General features: G+C 37.2%; 1 protein-coding gene across 9 annotated transcripts in view; it reads right to left on the bottom strand.

Annotated features, from left to right (window-relative positions):
* The window catches only part of ACER3 (alkaline ceramidase 3), a 167,519-nt gene that overhangs the window by 4,414 nt on the left and 140,930 nt on the right, over positions 1-22,175 (bottom strand). For all 9 annotated transcript variants that reach the window (XR_012423548.1, XM_015435518.4, XM_065528747.2 and 6 more), the window contains 3 exons: positions 4,339-4,440; positions 2,737-2,841; positions 42-87 (listed from right to left, as the gene is read on the bottom strand). Coding sequence is in view for 8 of the 9 variants with exons in the window: in XM_015435518.4 (XP_015291004.1) it covers positions 42-87; positions 2,737-2,841; positions 4,339-4,440 (253 nt within the window). In the remaining variant the exon portion in view is untranslated. The remainder of the gene's footprint in view (positions 1-41; positions 88-2,736; positions 2,842-4,338; positions 4,441-22,175) is intronic.

The raw sequence follows: 22,175 nt of genomic DNA, 5'->3' as shown, positions 1-22,175 counted from the left end.
AAACCCCCAACACACACACAGGACCTAAGAAGTGGACTTACCTTCACTTTTGGCCTATATCTCAGGTAAAGTGTTCTTGTATACAAACTGAAAGAAAAGTGGGAGGGGGAAAGCTTTTCAGATTCGTTTTTAAATTCATACAAACTGGTGTACTGACAAACTTAACCATAGTGCTTCTGCATGTACAAAGCAAGAAAAAAAAAAGACATGAGTATATGCTTCATTTGTTCAGCAACCAGTTTTTTTTGAGCACCTACTCAAAATAGTAAACCATGCTGTAAATGGATGTGCTGTAATCTAGGCTTTGATGTTCCATTTTATACAGCACAAGCAGAGTACATTTAGCATAATTCTTAAGGGCCATAGGACTTTCAAAATAGAAAGTGAGCACTGACTTCAACTTAAGGTCATCAGCTACATTAGCTCCAAACAAGAGAGTCACAACATGTCCTTTGAAGCTTTGAAGCCAGGCATTGATTTCTCCTCTCTAGTTATGAAAATCCTAGATAGTATCTTCTTCCAATAAAAGGCTGTTTCATCTACATTAAAAGTCTGTTGTTTAGTGTAACCACTTTCATCAATAATCTTAGCTAGATCTTCTGGATAACTTGCTGCAGCTTCACCTTGCACTTTTATGTTACAGAGATGGCTTCTTTCCTTAAGCCTCATGAACCAATCTCTGCTAGCTTCAAACTTTTCTTCTGCAGCTTCCTTACTTCTCTCAGCCTTCACAGAATTGAAGTGAGTTGGGGCCTTGATCTGGAGTAGGCCTTGGCTTAAGGCAGTGTTGTGGTTGGTCTGATCTTTTATCCAGACTACTAGAAATTTCTACACATCAGAAATAAGGCTGTGTCACTTTCTCATTATTCATGTGTTCTCTGGAGTAGCACTTTTAATTTCCTTCAAAAACTTTTCCTTTGCCTTCACAACTTGGGTAACTCTTTGGCACAAGATGCCTACCTTTTGGCCTATCTCAGCTTTCAACATACGTTCCTCACTAAGCTTAATCATTTCTAGCTTTTGATTTAAAGTGAGAGATGTGTAACTCTTCCTTTCACTTGAACACTTAGAGGCCACTGTAGGGTTATTAATCGGCCTATTTTAAACTTTGTTTTCTCTTAGGGAATAGGGAGACTGGAGAAGGAAAGAGACTGGAGAGTGGTCAATTGGTAGAGCAGTCGAAACATACAACATTTATTAAGTTCACTGTCTTATATGTGCATGGTTTGTGGTGCCTCAAAACAATTACAATAGTAACATCAAAGATCACTAATCACAGGCCAGGCACAGTGGCTCACACTTGTAATCCCAGCATTTTGGGAGGCCAAGGTGGGATTATCACTTGAGGTCAGGAGTTTGAGACCAGCCTGACCAACATGGTGAAAGCCTATCTCTACTAAAAGCGCAAAAATTAGCCAGGCGTGGTGGCGCATGCCTGTAATCCCAGCTACTTGGGAGGCTGAGGCAGGAGAATCACTTGAACCCAGGAGACAGAGGTTGCAGTGAGCCAACATCGTGCCACTGCACTCTAGCTTGGGGGAGACTCTGTCTCCAAAAAAAAAAAAAAAAAAAAAAAAGATCACTGATCACAGATCACCATAACAGATATAATAATAATAAAATTTGAAATATTGTCAGTATTACAGAAATAAGACAGAAACATGAAGTGAGCACATGCTGCTGGAAAAATGTCACCTATAAACTTGCTTAATGCAGGGCTGCCACAAACTTTCAACTTGTAAAAAATACAATACCTGAAAAGCACAACAACAAAAAAGTTATGCATGTTTTGTTTATTTTGAAATCAAGAAGTGTGATGTTTCAGGTCTGCTCTTTTTCAAGATTGATCTGGCTACCTGTGGCCTTTTGTGGTTCCATATGAATGTTAGAATTATTTTTTCTATTTCTGTAAAAAATGTCTTTGGAATTCTAAATGAGATTGCATTGGATCTGTAGATGGCTTTGGGTAGTATGAACATTTTAACAACTTTGTCTTTTAATCCATGAACACAGGATGTCTTTTCATTTGTTTGTGTCTTGCTTGCTTACTTTTATGAATGTTTTGACCTAGTTAGAGGTCTGTTCTATTTCTTCACAACTCAGTCTTGGTAGGTTCTACGTTTCTAGGATATTGTCCATTTCTTCTAAGTCATCCAATTTGTTGGCATATAATTGTATGATTCTTCTTATCTCTGTGGCAGCACTGTAATGTCTCTTTTATTTCTGATTTTATTTATTTGAGTCTTCTGTCTCTTTTTTTTTTGTTAGTCTAACTGAGATTTGTCAATTCTGGTGATCTTTCAGTACCCCAACTCTTAGTTTCATAGATTTTTTAAAATTTTTCTATTTTGTTTATTTCTGCTCCATGTTATTTCTTTCCTTCTGCCAAATTTGGGCTTAATTTGTTCTTCTTTTCCTAGTTCTTTGAGGTGTAAAGTTTCATTGAGATCTCTCTTCCTTTTAAATGTGGCATTAATTTCTATAAACTTCTCTTAGTACTGCTTTCGCTGCATCTCATAAGTTTTGGTATGTTGTATTTTTGTTTTCATTTGTCTCAAGGTATTTTCTAATTTTTTCATTTCTTCTTTGACCCAATGTTTGTCCAAGAGTATACTATTTAATTTTCATGTTTGTGAATTTTCTAGTGTTTAAAAAGTATTTACATCATCCTATTTTAAACAATAAAGAAAAAAAAACAAACTCTAGTACAAGGCTAAAAAAGTCTCTATTTCCTACCTGAAAAGGATGTGAAGATAGGAACCAAGGCCAGTTAAAATATGCCACCATGCATGAAATTGTGTGGTAATACCTATGATAGGTGGTACCTTCTTTCGAAAGTTCCTGTGTGAAGAGAGGGAGAAAATCACCATGTTAAATTTTTAAAATATTTAGCAACTAACGCTGATAGTCTTAGAGCATTTTGAAATATCATTCTCAAAACAGCAGTTATTTAATTGCCTTAAGCTTCCTGTAGTCTGCCACATTGTTATCCAAAGTACATTCTGAGGAACAGTATTCAACAATGATAATTTATGGTCAATTCGTGTCATCTAAACCCTTAGACACTTTTCTCTCTTATATCTTTTTGAAGCAAATCCCAGATACTATATCATTTTATTTCTAAATATTTTAGTATGTATTTCTCAAATATGAAAACCTCCCTAAAACACAACCACATTTTCACACCTAAAAATAATAATACTCCCTTAATATCATAAAAGTTTCAGTTACTGATCATCGAAGTTCCAAATTTCTTATACTTTATTTTTTTAAATAGTTAGTTTGTTTGAATCAGAATCCAAAAAAGGCCAACACATTGTATCTGGTTGATATATCTAAGTCTCTTAATCTATATGTTCCTCCTCTCTCTTTTTTCCTGCCTTTGCAATTTTTTTTTTTTTTTTTGAGATGGAGTCTCGCTCTGTCGCCCAAGCTGGAGTCTCCTGCCTCAGCCTCCCAAGTAGCTGGGATTACAGGCACACGTCACCAAGCCCAGCTAATTTTTATATTTTTAGTAGAGACAGGGTTTCACCATGTTGGCCAGGCTGGTCTTGAACTCCTGACGTCAAGTGATCCACCCCCTCAGCCCCCCAAAGTGCTGAGATTACAGGCATGAGCCACCGTGCCTGGCTGTGCCTCTGCAATTTATCTGTTGAAGAGACCAGGTCATTCATTCTGTAGATTTCTCACAGTCTGAATTTTGTTGATTGCCTTCCTGTAGTACTGTTTAGTACCTTCCTCTGTTCTGTTTATGCAAAATTGTTAGTTCACAGGATTTGGAGTTGGAATGACCCACCTGTTTAACCTATTCAGCATGCTCATTTCATGGAAAAGAGGCCAGAAAGACAGAGTCTTAATGAGAGACTAGAATCCAGAGACACCTAAGTCTAAGATTCAAACTCCTGGCAATATATGATTGCTGAAAAGATGGTAAAAAAACACTTGCTTTTTTAGAAAATAACATTAAGCATATGAAAGTGTATATTTATATACATATTTTTCATATGCTTGTTACAAATCAGTCTTCTTTATTCACTGAAGCAGATCAGGCAGGTTTCAAAGGAATAGTCAACATTTGATTAACTATATAGTTCTGTGATGCCCACACACACAAAACCTAAACCCTACAGAGGTTATGAAAAAGTCTCAGGTCCAAAATTTTAGGTAATTTAAACAGGCATTCCAATAAGCTAACTTTATTATACTGTACATATCTTTTAAATGTCAACAATAGTAAAAATTCATTTCAGAGCACTATTATTTCTATATGTTTATAAAATTCTCTACTTAATAAAATCTTTCCAAAAATATTTCTGAAGAAATGAAAATATATCTTACCTCAGTGAATCACAAAATATGTTATCTATATTCCAAAATAAAAATCCCAATAAAAATATACCCAATGATGTATAACCCAGTCCTCTAAGCCATGGATAAACCCTGTGGGGGGAAAAAAGAAAAGCAAAATAAAATTTTCTCAAGTCATGTCATGATCAGAAATTGAAGCCATCACTTTCTTCCTTTTTTATAAGGGCTGGGATCTCACTATGTTGCCCAGGCTGGAGTGCAGTGGCTATTCACAGGTGTGATCATTGTACATTCCAGCCTCAAATTCCTGCGCTCAAGGGGATCCTCCCATCTCAGTCTCCCAAACAGCTGGGAATATAGACATGTGCTACCTTGCCTGGCAAGAAGACATCAGTTTCATTAGAAGGAAAAGTTTTTGTTGATAGTAAAAGCAGACCTATCAAATTTTCTAATAATTTGCCTACTATATGTAGCCATTAAAAGGTGCCGAGAAGTAAGCCATGAAGACTTTAATAAATGTATTGGGAAGGTAATCTGAAAGTACCTGATAACTTTTTTGGTCCCATGGAAGAGGCAGGGGGATAGTGGATTAGCTATCAATGTAGGTTGAGTCATATACTCCATGTAAGGCAATGTAGTTACACACACACACACACACACACACACACACACACACATATTCACTCATTAAATCACTTAATAATATATATGGAGTGCTGTGTACCAGACATTGTTCTAAGCATTTGGGAAGGTAATTATCAATAGGTAAAGTTTTTGTTCTCAAAGAATTTACAGTATAGCTGGGGGAGGTAAACAATCAAATACATAATTATAATTGCTTTGAAGAAAAATAAGGCCTGATAAAGAGAGAGTGATATGGGGGTATTGTGGACGGGTGTGCATGCACACACATACCATACACAAAATGTTCAAATAATCCCTGTGAGGCAGGTATTATTTTTACTTCACTGATGAGGAAATTGAAGCTTGGTGAGGTACTGAAAATAGTATCAGCTTACCTATGTTTTATAGCTTCAGTGAGGTATAACTGACTTACATTTAAACTATTAAATATATTTAAAGTGTCTCTCTGATCAGTACATCTGTATATACCCATGAAACCACCAACACAATCAAGATATCCACCACCTCCAAAAGTTCAATTTGCATTTTTTTTTTTTTTTTGAGACGGAGTCTTGCTCTGTTGCCAGGGCTGGAGTGCAGTGGCCGGATCTCAGCTCATTCTCCCGCCTCAGCCTCCCAAGTAGCTGGGACTATGGGCGCCCGCCACTTCACCTGGCTAGTTTTTTGTATTTTTTTAGTAGAGACGGGGTTTCACCGTGTTAGCCAGGATGGTCTCGATTTCCTGACCTCGTGATCCGCCCGTCTCGGCCTCCCAATGTGATTTTTAGAATGCTATATAAATGGAATCATACCATATATACCCCTGATTGTATAGCTTCTTTCATCTGACATAATTCTTTGAGATTCATCTATGTTATTATGTTATCAATACTTCATTTCCTTTTACTTCTGAGTAGGTACTCCATTGTATGGTCACAGCACAATTTGTTTCTCTGTCCAAATGCGGGTTTCCAGTTTTTGACTATTACAAATAAAGCAGCTATGAACATTCACAAATAACACTTTATATAGACATATGTTTTCATTTTTCTTGGGTAAATAGCTAGGAGAAGAATGGCTGGATTGTATGGCAGGTGAATATTTAATTTTTCAAGATAACTGCTACACTGTTTTCCTAAGTGGCTGTACCATTTTACATTCCCACCAGGCATGTATAAGTGTTCCAAATGTTCCACATCTTCATGAGGACTTGGTTTGAAGTCAGTCTTTTTCACTTTAGCTGTTTTAGTAGGTGTGTAGTGGTATCTCATTGTGGTTTTAATTTGCATTTCCCTAATGACTAATGTTTTTGAACATCTTTCATGTAGTTATTTACTATCCATACATCTTCTTTGATACATTGTTGTTTGCCTTCTTATTATTCAGTTGTAAGAATTCTTTCTTTATTTTACATGTAGGTCCTTTGTTGGATGTATATTTTGCAAGTAGTTTCTCCAAGTCTGTGGCTTGCCTTTTATTTTCTGAATACTATATTCTGAAGAACAAAAGTTTGAAATTTTGATGAAGTTCAGTTTGTCAATTTTTTGTCTATAGTTTGTGCTTTTTATTAATAAATCTTTGCCAAACCAAAAATACCTCCTATATTTTCTTTTAGAAATTCTATAATCTTAGTTTTTACATTTAGAGATATAATGTACATTTAATAGAATTCACTTGTATTAAATTTTTATATTGGTGTGAGGTTGAAGTTCATTTTCTTTGTCCTAAGTATATTCATTTGTCCCAGCAAAATTTGTTGAAAAGATTATCTTTTCTCCACTGAATTACCTTGACATATTTTTGAAAATCAGGTCAGTATGGGTGTGTGGGTCTATTTTTGGATGTTCTATTGATTTATATTTCATTATTACCACCAATACAACATTGTCTTAGTAGCAGCACAGAGTAAGTCAAGTCATGCAAGTCCTCTAACTTTGTTCCTTTTCAAAAACTGTTTTGGCTATTCACAGTCTTTTGCATACCCATGTTAATGTCAGAATCAGTTTCTCCATTTTTACCAAAAAGCCTGCAGAACCTACAAATCAGGATTGGAGAACTGGCATCTTAACAATATTAATTTTTCTGATCCATTAAATGGTATATCTGACTATTTGTCTAGCTCTTCAATTTCTCTCAACAAAAAAAACTGTACTGTGTAGTTTTCAATGTACAGCTCTTGCATATTTTGTTAAATTTAATCCTTAAACATTTAATGTATTTTGATGTTATTGTAAATTATACTTTACAAAATTTTGTTAATAGTTCACTGCTAGAACAGAGAAATATGATTTTGAATCACTGACTAGAATCTTGTGCCTCTGCTAAATTTCACTTATTGCTTCTAACAGCCTTTTTTTTTTTTTTTTTTTTTTTTTTTTTTTTTTGAGATGGAGTCTTGCTCTGTCACCAGGCTGGAGTGCAGTGGCTCAATCTTGGCTCACTACAACCTCCACCTCCCAGGTTCAGGCGATTCTCCTGCCTCAGCCTCCCAAGTAGCTGGGACTACAGGCGTGTGCCACCACGCCCAGCTAATTTTTATAGTTTATTAGTAGAGACGGGGTTTCACCATGTTGGCCAGGATGGTCTCGATCTCTTGACCTCGTGATCCGCCCACCTCAGCCTCCTAAAGTGCTGGGATTACAGGCGTGAGCCACTGCGCCTGGCCCTCTAACAGCTTTTTTTGTACATGTCCTGTGATATTTTCTATACATGATCATGTCATTTGCAAGTAAAATGTTGGGTAGGATTTCCACCAGTATAATGTTGAATAGAAGTAATTATAATATATATCCTAGTTTTATTCTTGATTTTTAAAGGGATTAAAAAAATACATGTCATGACTAGGTGTTTTATATGCTATAGAATTATAGGTTAAGAAAGTTCCTTTCTATTACTAGTTTGTAAAGGGTTTTGTTTTGTTTTTGAACATAAATAGGTGTTGAATTTTACAGAATGCTTTAGTCTAAATCTTGGTATGTAATTTTCCTTTTAATTTTTAATTTTAATTTTCTAAAGACTGGTCTGCCTTTGTCCTTTATTTTTTAAATATGGTGAATGGCAATAATACATTTTTCAATTTTGTTTTACTTAACTGTGTATTGGCATATAAGTGAATGTAAAAGGTAATTAGTTTAAAAACGATCAGGAAAGCACAAACCTGGCAATGTATGGAAAAGGCATTATTACCACTGTTTGATGAAGGTTCTCAAGAGAAGATAAGCTTAAAAGAGTCACAGTCTGGCTTCAATTTTTCAGAGTTTATCATAGCCCCCATTTGGGGAGGGCAATAATGAGTCCTAAGAAACATAAGCCTCAACACAGTGAAGGCTTCTGGCAGTGTGGGCCAGGTACTGAAATATGACAGGAATATGATCAGTGGGGGTAGGGTGCTATCTGTTTTCTGCTTCTAAACTTACTTACCATGGCCAATCTTCAGCTCTCAGGGGCAATTCAAACCAAAACTCTTCTGTGGGGTAAAATGAATGTCTTTGGTTATCCAGGTACCAGGGCGGGAAGGGGAGAGCAAGAACATCAGTACATGGTCCATGAAAGGCTAAGGGGACTTACTACCCATATAGTATCAGGTGCAAGAGTGTAGAATACAGAAGGCACTCAATATATGTGTCTCTCTATCTTTCTCTATCACACTGCTTTATTCTGGACTGCCTGCCTGTCTAGCATACAGCTGTCATCTGAGAAATCCCTTTCCATCACCTGCACCTTAGGAACTGCCTTCACCTCTCTCTTTCCTTGGATCTCCTGTCTTGTATCCCATGCACTCCTCCTTTTTGTAGTACTCTCATTTTGGTGAAGCACATCTTTCAGTAGGTTCTTGAGCAGTATTTAATGATGTAAGTTTTTTTGAGATCTTGGAATGTGTGAAAATATATTTTTCTCTGTATTTTACTGATAGTTTGGCTGCCTGTAGAATTCTAGCTTAGAAATAATTTTCCTTTAGAAATTTGAAGGCATTGGTCTCCTAGTTCCAATGTTGCTTTGGCAAGCCCAAAGCCATTTTGATTCCTGATCCTTTGTATATATTCCTGCCTCTCAACTTATATACTTTCTGGAATCCTTCCTTGTTCTGGAACTCTGAAACTGCCATAGGTCTATTTCTATCCATTGTGCTGGGTATCCAGTGAGCTCTTTCAGTCTAATAACTCATGCCTATCAATTATATAATGTTTTCTTGAATTATTTTGGTAATTGCTTCTCTTCCATTTTCTCTGTTCTCTGCCTCTGTCTCCTTTTTGATGTTGGTTCTTCTATTCTGGCTCAACATTATTCAGTAATATTTCTATTGAATCTATTCTATCTGCCATTTCTTTCTCTTTTTTTTTGTCCTATACTCAGAGTGTCTTCTTTAACTGTACTTTTAAACACTTCAGCTTTTTATTATATATATATATTTTTAAAATTAGACAGAAAGTCTTGCTTTGTTGCCCAGGCTAGAGTGCAGTAGTGCGATCATAGCTCACTGTAACATCAAACTCCAGGGCTCAAGTAATCCTCCCACCTCAGCCTCTCGAGTAATTAGGACCTCAAGAGCGTGCCACCATGCCAAACTAGTTATTATTATTATTATTTCTGGTAGAGACAGGGTCTCACAATGTTGCCTGCTGGTCTCAAACTCCTGGCCTCAAATGATCCTCCCACCTTGGGCTCCCAAAGTGTTGGGATTACACTTGGCTCATATTTTTAATTTTTAAGATTTTTTAAATTCTCTGAATGTTCATTAAAAAAAATACCATCCTATTTTTGATTCATAGGCATGGTATATTGCTAGGAATATTAATGAATTAATATTTATTGTTTTTGAAGCTTTATTACTTCTGCATAAGTTGGTTCCTCCTTCCCTTATTATTTGTTTTGGCCTCCATCTTTCATATTGGATTCATTCATCATGTGTGACACTGTCGTCTCATTTTTAATAATCTAAAAAGGGAGACTAAAAAGGTGATCATAAAAGCCCTAAGCATGTGGTTGAGGTCTTTGGACTAGTAACCGTCACTGTAGGGCTATTTTGCTGGGACAGTTGTTGAGGGAACCCCCAATATCAGTATTTTTAGGTCTTTTAGGTCGACCATATTCCCTAAAAGAAGACTCTCATTTTTTTTGCCTAGAGTTCTTTGCAGTCAGCATTCAGAAAGTATAACCTCACCCAGTTTCCCCTGATTTCAGTATGCTATTCATATGCTCAATTGTGCCTGGCAAAATTTAGTGTAGACACATTGTTTACCCTTTCCAGAGAATAAATCTTCAGACTTCTGTAATTACTCATTGCTATGAAATGGATGAGGGGATCTGCTTTTAACCAATTCTCATTTTAGATCTCTCTTCTATCTCCTTTTCCAAACCTCCTGTTACTGCTAATGCCCAATACTTGAGAAAATTCTGTGATGTAAACTGAAGGTTCCTGGCTCAGAATTTGTCTTTCTTGGGCCTGTTAAGGCAGTTAGTAGTAGTCTATCTATGTTCCAGCTTCTAACATTTTATTGAGTCTCCTCCTTGCGGGCTTATTTCTTTCAAGTAAATTCCTTTGTTGTAGTTTTAGTGGAGTTTCAGAAGGGAGCAAAATTAGATACCTAGTGATCTTCAGTATTGTGTTTCTGTTTTATCTTTCATTAATTTCTGCCCTTTATTTCCATTCTTCATTTATCTTCAGGTATAGTCTATTGATCTGTTTTCTAATTCTTAAAAAACATTTTTTTTAAAGGGGTGATGCTAATCTCTGTATTGTTCCAATTTTAGTATATGTGCTGCCAAAGCGAGCTTTGTTTTCTAATTCTTGAAATTGAATGCTTAGTTCATTATTTTTCAGCCTATTTCTAAGGTAGACATCTAATGTTATACATTTCCCTCAAAAAACCATTTTACCTATATCCTACTTAGATTTGTAGAATTTTCATTATGATTCCATTCTAAGTATTTTAAAATTTCCATTATGATTTCTTTTTTTACTCATGAGTATTTAGACATGTGGTTTTAGGTTTCCAAAAATGTGGGCCATTTTGACTAATTGTTTGTTTTGCTTAAATTAATTACACTGTAGTCAGAGAACACCTGTGCATGAAACCAGTTTTTTTTTTTTTTTGAGACTGAGTCTTGTTCTGCCGCCCAGGTTGGAGTGCAGTGGTGCGATCTCAGCTCACTATAACCTCTGCCTCCCGGGTTCAAGTGATTCTCCTGCCTCAGCCTCCTGAGTAGCTGGGATTACAGGCACCCACCACCATGCCTGGCTAATTTTTGTATTTTTAGTAGAGATGGGGTTTCACCATGTTGGCCAGGCTGGTCTCAAACTCCTGACCTCAAGTGATCCTCAGCCTCCCAAAGTGCTGGGATTATATATAGGGGTGAGCCACCGTGTCTGGCCAATTACATCAGTTCTTTAAAGCAGGGGTCCCCAACCCCCGGGCCATGGACCAATATTGGTCTGTGGCCTGTTAAGAACCAGGCTGCACAGGAAGGTGAATGGGGGGAATGAGCATTATTGCCTGCGCTCTGCCTCCTGTCAGATCAATGGTTTAGATTGATTAGATTCTCATAGGAGCATGAACCTTATCATGAACTGCACATGCAAGGGATCTAGGTTGTGCATTCCTTATGAGAATCTAATGCCTGATGATCTGTCACTATCTCCCATCACCCTCAGATGGGACCGTCTAGTTGCAGGAAAACAAGCTCAGGACTCCCACTGATTCTACATTATGTTGAATTGTAGAATTATTTCATTACATATTACAATGTAATAATAACAGAAATAAAGTACACAATAAATATAATGCTCTTGAATCATCCCGAAACCATCCCTCCACCCCAATCCGTGGAAGAATTGTCTATAATGAAACTGGTCCCTGATGCCAAAATGGTTGGGGACTACTGCTTTAAAGTTTGTCGAACCTTGCTCTAAAGCTAGTATCGAGTAGAATTAATAATTATTCTATGCATGTTTGAGAAAGGTTTACATATTTTAAATATTAAGAGTACAAGATCATTTTCTTATTGTGTTACTCAGATTTTATCTATATCCATATTTATATATTTTTTTTGTCTGAGTTAGTGTGTTAAAGTATTTCAGCATGATGGAGCATTGTCTATTTATCTTTGTAAATTCTGTCAATTTTTGCTTAAAAATTTCCATAAAAGTTTAGAATTTGCCATTTCTTTCTGGTAAATTGAATCTTATTACTGATCTAGTGAATGCATTTGTTTTAAATGATGCCTTAACTTTTTGTTGATTATTAAAAGTTCTAGTCTAACTTCCTTTTGGATCCAGTTTTTAGAATCTTATTTACTCCTCCATGTTTCTGAAAGATATTGTAAAGTCAATTACCATTTTTAGTGGTTACCAAAAATGCATATGTAAACATGAAAACTAATCACTGAATGTATTCTCTTCCCAAATAACAAGTTTCTTGATGTAGAAACTATGTAACTTCGATTATCCTCTTCCATTATACATGTTATTTTGTCCATTTGTTCCACTTTGTATATTTTTATTTTTTCAAATGACACATTATTTTAAGCAGTCACAATATTTTGTTCAAATATTCCCACTGGTTTATCATTTTTTCTTCTTTATTGTTCTTTCTTGCATCTCAGCTCTTCTGCCTCAAGAATATCTCTTAAAGAATATTTTAGTGAGGTGTATTGGCAAAATCTCTCCATTTTTGTTTGTTTCAAATTGTCTTTATCTTACCCTTGTTCTTGAAAGATATTTGGGTATAGAATTCTAAGCTGATGGTTAATTTCTCTCAGTACTTTAAAGATAACAGTCCATATGTGTTTTGGCTTCCATGATTGCTGTTGGTAAGTCTGCAGACCAACAGTTATTCCTTTGTTGGTAATATGTGTTTTTTTTTTTTTTTTTTTAAATATTTGAATGCTTTTAAGATCTTTGTCTTTGGATTTCAGCATCTTCAGTATGCTTTTTCTACAGGTATCAATGAAGATTCTATTGTAGAGACTAGTAACAACTAGATGGTAAGCCGAAAAGAATTTAATACTTTGAATTTCAACAGAAATGCTGAATGAGCAAGTCATAGGCTTTTCCGGAATGACTGATGAACACTACCACAGAAAAATCTTGCCAAAGGAACTTTTTTCTTTGTCACAATTAGGAAGCTAGAGAATTGGGAAGCCTCTGGACCAACTTCTGCACCCAGCATCAAACTACCTTAGTATAATTACAGATCAGGAACCTGCCATCAGACCTGTTTGCACCAGTCATGATGCATACCCTAGATCCACACCAGTAAATGGATACTACCACTTCTTTACATACTACCACTTCTCTTCCCTCACTTAACTGGTTCTGAATTCAAGCCTCATGTTAATACATGTGATTGGCAGAACCCGAGTGTTACTTGGAATCTTACCTGCAAAGGAAATATGGGAAATAAAGCTTTTAACCTTTTAGCATCTGTAGTACTGGAAGGCACACTAGAAGGAGGCTGGAACCATGCTAATCTATCACATCTGCCACACCTGAGAAAGATTTTCATTTATTTGTCTTGCTTGGAATTTCTTGTTTTTGAAGCCAAGGAGTCATGTCCTTTGTCAGTTCTAGAGAATTCTCATCTGTTATCTCTTTGAATACCTCTTCTTTCCCCATTTTTGCTATTCTCTCATTTTGGAAAGGCAATTAAATGTTATTTCTCTGTGATGTTATCGGGCTTATTTCTTTAGGTTATCTTCCAGTTCACTAATTCTAACTTCAGCTGTGTTAGTATATTTTTTACTTATCCATTTTTTTATTTAGATGATTTTATTTTATTTTTCTTTTCTTTTTTCTTTTTTTGAGATGGAGTCTTATTCTATTGCCCAGGCTAGAGTGCAGTGGCGCGATCTTGGCTTACTTCAACCTCCACCTCCTGGGCTCAAGTGATTCTCCTGCCTCAGCCTCCCAAGTAGCTGGGATTACAGGCACCCACCACCATGCCTGGCTAATATTTGCAATTTTAGTACAGACGGGGTTTCACCATGTTGGCCAGGCTGGTCTCGAACTCCTGACCTCAAGTGATCTGCCTGCCTTGGCCTCCCAAAGTGTTGGGATTAAGGGCGTGAGCCACCGCGCCTGGCCGACTTTATTTTTAAGGTCAGAAGTTCTTTGATTCTCTTTCATATCTTGATTTTCATTTTTGATAATCTCCTGTGCCTTGGTCTCATTTTCGATTTCTCTTTTATTTTATTAAATATTTTCTAAATTGTTACTTTGTATTTCAGCATCTGATTTGAGGGAGGTTATTTGTTTTTCCTGACTTTTGTTTATGGTGGCTTATTCCTTCCCATGGTTTTAGAATTATTATGTACATGTTTGATCTCCATCTACAGAAATCCAGAGGGGCCTCCATTAAGAATACATTTCTTTACAAATTCTTAGGGGAGGAGTCATTTTTCCTACCTAAAACTGAGGCTGAAAGACAAGTTGCCTTGTCAATTCTTTCTGTTAGACAGCAAATTTTTTCTTTTTTTTCTTTTTTTTCTTTTTTTGAGACAGAGTCTCGCTCTGCCGCCCAGGCTGGAGTGCAGTGGCGTGATCTTGGCTCACTGCAAGCTCCGCCTCCCGGGTTCACGCCATTCTCCTGCCTCAGCCTCCCGAGTAGCTGGGACTACAGGCGCCCGCCACCTCGCCTGGCTAGTTTTTTTGTATTTTTTAGTAGAGACGGGGTTTCACTGTATCAGCCAGGATGGTCTCGATCTCCTGACCTCGTGATCCGCCCGTCTCGGCCTCCCAAAGTGCTGGGATTACAGGCTTGAGCCACCGCGCCCGGCCTAGACAGCAAATTTTTTCTAGCCCAGCCCTTCACTGACAATATACCTCTTTAATGGTCCTGGCTTTATTTGTATATGTGTGTGTATGGTGATGAGGAAATAAATAGTTCCAATTGCCAGTCTGAAACATACCAAAAACTGCCTTCTGTTTTGTGGCTATTCAAACCTAAGGCTCTGGTTTTGTGGCATCTTCAAATGCCTTGAAGTTTACCACAATCTCGTTCTCTCTCTCTTTTTTGCGACAGGGTCTCACTCTGTTGCCCAGGCTGGAGTGCAGTGGTGTGATAATGACTCACTGCAGCCTTGACTCCCTGGGCTCAATCAATCCTCCTGCCTCAGCCTGCTGAGTAGCTGGGACTAAAGGTATGTGCCACCACACCTACCTAATTTATTAATTTTTTTTTGTAGAAGTGGGTTCTTACTTCTTTGCCAAGCTGGTCTTGAATGCCTGGGCTCAAGCAGTCCTCCCACTGTAGTCTCCCAAAGTATTAGGATTACATGTGTGAGCCACTGTGCCTGGCCAGTTGACCATGATCTAAGTACTCATTTGTCACTGTAGTTTGCAGCTCCTTCTTTGGATCTGATGCCCCCTCCAGACCTCATGTTGAGATGTAATTCCCAGTGTTCCAAGTGGGGGCCTGGTGGGAGGTGTTTGAGTCATGGGGGCGCTCTCTCATGGCTTAGTTCTGTTCTTGTGGTAGTGAGTGAGTTCTCAAGAGATATGATTGTTTAAAGTGTACGGCACCTCCCCTACTCTCTCTTGTTCCTGCTTTTGCCATGTGGCATGTCTGCTCCCCTTTGCCTTCTGCCATGATTGTAAGCTTCCTGAAGCCTCCCCAGAAGCCAAGAAGATGCCACAACATGCTTTCTGTAAAGCCTAAGGAACTGTCAACCAATTAAACTTCTTTTCTTTATAAGTTACCTGGTCTCTAGTATTTCTTTATAGCAATGCAGTAATGGCCTAATATAGATGCTTTGGATTGTTATTATCTTGAGACAGAGTCTTTCTCTGTTGCTCAGGCTGGCGTGCAGTGGTACAATCATGGCTCAGTGCAGCCTCAATGTCCTGGGCTCAAGTGATTCTCCCATCTCAGCCTCCCAAATAGCTAGGACTATAGGCAGGCATCACTACACCTGACTAATTTTTAAATTTCTCTTTGTATAGACTAGGTCTCCCTATTATTGCCCAGCCTGGTATCAAACTCCTGGGCTCAAGTCATCTTCCTGCCTTGGCCTCCCTAAGTGCTGGAATTATAGGCATTAGTCATCACGTCCAGCCTGGAATTTTATGTTCTTTTGAACTCATCTGGGCATTTAACGGATGTTTGTTATATTATATCTAGAATTTCTAGGTGTTTTGTTACAGGAGGAATTTTCAGATGTTTCATCAGACAAATTAAAAGTAACAAAAGTTTTAAGAGTTTCAATTTGATTTTAAAAAACATTTATGGATAAGCACTATCCTGGGATCCAGGGATTACCAAGATAACTAAGACTTTAAGAAGCTCACAGTGCAGTTGAGCAGACAGATAAGGAAACAATGACCAGTGCTAAATGAAATGATCAACAAATGGACATACAGGAAAGAAGCTGTGCAAGACAGATGGAAGAAAGTTGCTTTTATTTCACAGGATTGCCACTGTTAAGTGCTTTTTAAAGGTCTGTCATTTGTATTTCTAAAAGTATTGGTACCCTGTCTATCAGACTTGATTTAAGTCAAGGACTGTATTTTATGCTTCTTTATATTTGCCTAAGGGACCTAAATTAAAAACAGAATAAACTGGGACTTGGGCTCCTGGGAAGATGAAGTGGATGTACTTTTTCATATTCATTCCACTAAGTAAAACTAAAAATGCTGGGCATTATATGTAAGACAGACATAAGAAGACCCTGAAAGGTGCTGAGAAAAAGCAGATTAACTAGGGACTTTGGGACCTGAGAAATGATATAGTGGTGAGTTCCATGTGTTTTCTTTTTAAAAAATTAATATTATTTTAAATTGATAAAGCATAATTATATACATTTGTGGAGTGCAATGTGATGTTTTGACATATGTATACAATGTGGAATGATTAAATCAAGCTAATTAACACACCCATCACTTATTTTTTTGTGGTGAGAAATTTGAAATTTGCTATCTCAGCTATTTTGAAATATATAATACATTATAGTCACCCTGCCATGCAATAGATTCCCCACTCATGCCACAAAGGCTGAATGGGGAGCCTAGACTTCCATCCTCCTCAGGGTATTAGAAGGTGCTTCAACCTCATGCCAGGTTAAGAAGGCCAAGTAGTGAGGGCTTGGGACTCTCATCCCCACCCACAGTAATTAGTTCCTCATTCCCTTAGAGACCATGTGAGGAGCTTGGATATCTATCTTCCTGTGGCAATGATGAGACACTGTTTTCCCTCCCTGCTGGGGTAGTGTCAGAGACCTACTGGAGAGTCAGAATTTTCACCACTGGCCAGAAATACCATAGCCACACCACTTGGGTGTCAGTGGAAACAAGATGGTGAGAAATAATAAAGCAATATTTCCCCTCTCAGACAAAGCAGTGGCAATCCTCCCACCTCAGCCTCCTAAGTACCTGGGATTACAGGCATGAGCCCTGCTCAAACATGTTAAACCCAAAGAAATTCACATTAAGACAAACTATAGCCAAACTTCTGAAAACTAAAGACACAGGAAAATCTTGAAGTAGTGAGAGACAAACAACATCTTACCTATGGGGGAAAACAATTCAAATGATAAAGAATTTTACATTAAAAAAATATGAAGGGCAGAGGAAGTGGCATGACATTTTTCAAGTTCTGAAAGAAAATAATTGTCAACCTAGAATTTTATATATAGTAAATACATCTTTTAGGAACAAAATAAATATCAAGATATTCTTAGGTGAAGGAAACCTAAGAGACTGTATTTCCAGAAGACCTACCCTAAAAAATGGCTAAAGGAAGTTCTCTAAACAGAAAGGAAATGATGAAAAAAGGGATCATGGAACATCAGGAAGGAAGAAAGAGCAATGGAAATGAATATAAATGTGGGAGGACACAACACATTTTCCTTCTCGAGTTTTCTAAACTATGTATTATGATTAAGGCAAAAATCATAACACTGTCTGATATGGTCCTAAATGCATGGAGACAAAATATTAAAGACAGCCGGGCACGGTGGCTCACCTGAGGTCAGGAGTTTGAGACCAGCCTGGCCAACATGGTGAAACCTTGTCTCTACTAAAAATATAAAAATTAGCCAGGCATGGTGGCAGGTGCTGTAATCCCAGCTACTTGGGAGGCTGAGGCAGGAGAATTGCTTGAACCCGGGAGGTGGAGGTTGCAGTGAGCCAAGATCGCGCCACTGCACTCCAGCCTGGGCAACAAGAGTGAAACTCTGGCTCAAAAAAAAAAAAAAAAAAAAAATATATATATATATATATATATGTATATATAATATACATATATATATATTATATACCAATTATATTTTAAGTGGGTCAGGCTAAAGGCATTCTTATGAGTTGAATTTTTCACCTCTAAAAAAGGTATGTTGACGTCATAACTCTAGTACTTTAGAATGTTACCTAATTTGGAAATAAAATCCTTGCAGATATAATTATTTAAGATGGGTTTATATTAGAGTAGGGTGGGCCCTACTCCAATATGACTGGTGTCCTTATAAGAAGATAGCTATCTGAAGACACAGAGACATGGGAAGAATGCCATGTGACAAAGGCAAAGACTGGAGTGATACAGCTATAAGTCAAGGAATGCCAAAGCTTGCTATCAAACTACTAGAAGCTAGGAAGAGAAGTTTCCCAACTGGTTTCAGAGGGAGCATGGCCCTGAGACATTTTCATCTGGGACTTCTAGCCTCTAGAACTGTGATACGATAAATTTTAGTTGTTTAAAGCCACCTATGTGGTACTTTTTCATGGTGGCACTAGGAAATGAATACAGACACATGAAAGGGAGGTAAGTTTTCTGTACTTCACTGGAACTGGTAAAATGCTGATTAACATTAGACTCTGATAGGGTATGTATATATAAAGTAACACTGAGAGCAGCCACTAAAAAAGCAATACAAAGAGAAACATAAGCACTATAGACACACTAACATGGAATTATAAAGAAAAAGTTTAAGTAATTCATAGGCAGGAAAAAGCATACAAAAGCAAAAAACCAGAGAGAACAAATAGAAAACAAAAAATAAAATGGCAGTTAAGTTCTAATATATTAATAATTACATTAATATAAATGATCTAAATACACCAATTAAAAGAAATTGGAAGAGTGGATTAAAAACATGACTCAACTAATTCAACTATATAATGTCTAAAGGAAATGCATTTCAAATATAACAATATGGCCGGGCGCGGTGGCTCAAGCCTGTAATCCCAGCACTTTGGGAGGCCGAGATGGGCGGATCACGAGGTCAGGAGATCAAGACCATCCTGGCTAACACGGTGAAACCCCGTCTCTACTAAAAAATACAAAAAATTAGCTGGGCGAGGTGGCGGGCGCCTGTAGTCCCAGCTACTCGGGAGGCTGAGGCAGGAGAATGGCGTGAACCCGGGAGGCGGAGCTTGCAGTGAGCTGAGATCCAGCCACTGCGCTCCAGCCTGGGCGACAGAGCGAGACTCCGTCTCAAAACAAAAAAACAAAAAAACAAAAAAAAACAAATATAACAATATGATCAGGTTGAAACTAAAAGGATGAAAAAAGATATGCCACACAAACATTAATCAAAAGAATGCTATGCTAATATGGATATATTAAACAGATAAATTAGACTTCAGCGCAAAGAAAATTACCAGAGTCACAGAGGAACATTACGTAATGACAAAAAAGCCAATCCACCAAGAAGATATAGCAATTCTAAATGTCTGTGCATCAAACAATAGACCTGCAAAATGTGTGAAGCAAAAACTGATGAAGGAGAAATAGTCAAATCCAAAATCATGTTTGGAGACTTCAATATTTTTCTGTCATCAGCTGATAGAACAACTAGAGAATCAACAATGATATAGAAGAACTAAAAAACACCATTGAGCATTAAATAGCTAACTCGTTGGGCTTGGAGCACAAACACTGCACATTTCAAAGAAAGGACTGGCTCTTGACTGGCTTCTGGGAGATAACTTCTGAGACCTTAGAAAATCCTGCCCAATAAGAGTGTCTTTGTATACTTGACACTTTGGGCCATGCCAGATAGTTTATGCAACTAACGTGCTTTATAGGAAACACCTATTTTTATTTGCCTGGGGTCTTGGGCCATGCTCTCTCAGTTTGACCTTTAGGTAACAAACCTTAACCACGAGTGTAACAGCTTTCTGAGTTCTGTGAATCCTAGTGAATCATCAGACCTGAGGGTAGTCATGGGGAACACTGACACAACCATCAACCAACAGGATCTAATTGACATATGTAGAAGATTTTATGAAACAATAGCAGAATACATATTCTTTTCAAAAAAAATATGGAACATATGCCAAGATATCCTTGGTGTAAATATCCTTGGTATAACCTGATCCATAATACAAACCTCAATAAATTTAAGAAAAATGAAATCATGTGGAGTGTGTTCTCTGACCACAATGAAATCAAACAAGAAATCAAGAATGACAACAGGAAAATCTCCAAACACTTGAATGTGAAACAACATAGCCTAAATAATCCATGGGTCAAAGAGGAAGTCTCAAGAGAAATTTTAAAAAATACATTGAACTGAATAAAAATGAAATACAACATACAAAAAGCTGTGGAACACTGCTAAAGCAATGCTTTAGCATTGTCCTGCTGAGAGGAAAATTTATAGCACTAAATGCTCATTAAGAAATAGGAAGGTCTGAAATAAAAATCTAAGCTTCCATCTCAAGAACCTTGAAAAAGAAATAAAAATAAACCCACAACAAGCAAAACAAAGAAAATATAAAGGACAGAAATCAATGAAACTGAAAAATGAAAAATGGAGAAAATCAATCAAACAAAAGTCTGGTTTTTAAAAAGATCAATAAACTTTGAGACACTTCTAGCAAGGCTGACCAAAAAGAGAGAGAGAAGCCTAACACATTACCAATATTAGGAATGAAACAGATTATCACTACAAGCCCTCTCAACATCAAGAGGAAAACAAGGGAATATTATAACCAATTCTACACACATAAATTTTAATGACTTAGATGAAATGAACCAATGACTCAAGAAACGAACAATTCACCCAACATAAAACCAATCATTTGAATAGCTGCATGTCTTCAACAAGAGTGGAAGAAAAAAGAAAAAAGTGAATAACTGCATGACTATTAAAGAAGCTGAACCTGTAATTTTATTTTTCTGCATATGTTTAATGTAAAAATTTTATTATGTTAAAGTATTCATAAAGTTTAACTTTTTAACTCTTTTAAAGTATATCAGTCTCATGATATTGAGACCTATATACTTTAAAAGAGTTAAAAAGTTTGAAAATGGCCATACTGCCCAAGGTTATTTATAGATTCAATGCCATCCCCATCAAGCTACCAATGAGTTTCTTCACAGAATTGGAAAAAACTGCTTTAAAGTTCATATGGAACCAAAAAAGAGCCCGCATCTCCAAGACAATCCTAAGTCAAAAGAACAAAGCTGGAGGCATCACGCTACCTGACTTCAAACTATACTACAAGGCTACAGTAACCAAAACAGCATGGTACTGGTACCAAAACAGAGATATAGACCAATGGAACAGAACAGAGTCCTCAGAAATAATACCACACATCTACAGCCATCGGATCTTTGACAAACCTGAGAGAAACAAGAAATGGGGAAAGGATTCCCTATTTAATAAATGGTGCTGGGAAAATTGGCTAGCCATAAGTAGAAAGCTGAAACTGGATCCTTTCCTTACTCTTTATACGAAAATTAATTCAAGATGGATTAGAGACTTAAATGTTAGACCTAATACCATAAAAACCCTAGAGGAAAACCTAGGTAGTACCATTCAGGACATAGGCATGGGCAAAGACTTCATGTCTAAAACACCAAAAGCAACAGCAACAAAAGCCAAAATTGACAAATGGGATCTCATTAAACTAAAGAGCTTCTGCACAGCAAAAGAAACTACCATCAGAGTGAACAGGCAACCTACAGAATGGGAGAACATTTTTGCAATCTACTCATCTGACAAAGGGCTAATATCCAGAACCTACAAAGAACTCAGACAAATTTACAAGAAAAAAACAAACAACCCCATCAAAAAGTGGGCAAAGGATATGAACAGACATTTCTCAAAAGAAGACATTCATACAGCCAACAGACACATGAAAAACTGCTCATCATCACTGGCCATCAGAGAAATGCAAATCAAAACCACAATGAGATACCATCTCACACCAGTTAGAATGGCGATCATTAAAAAGTCAGGAAACAACAGGTGCTGGAGAGGATGTGGAGAAATAGGAACACTTTTACACTGTTGGTGGGATTGTAAAC

The sequence above is a fragment of the Macaca fascicularis genome, chromosome 14, assembly GCF_037993035.2.
Source record: "Macaca fascicularis isolate 582-1 chromosome 14, T2T-MFA8v1.1".
NCBI classification, from domain to species: Eukaryota; Metazoa; Chordata; class Mammalia; order Primates; family Cercopithecidae; genus Macaca; species Macaca fascicularis.
This window is presented reverse-complemented; position numbering and strand designations above follow the sequence as displayed.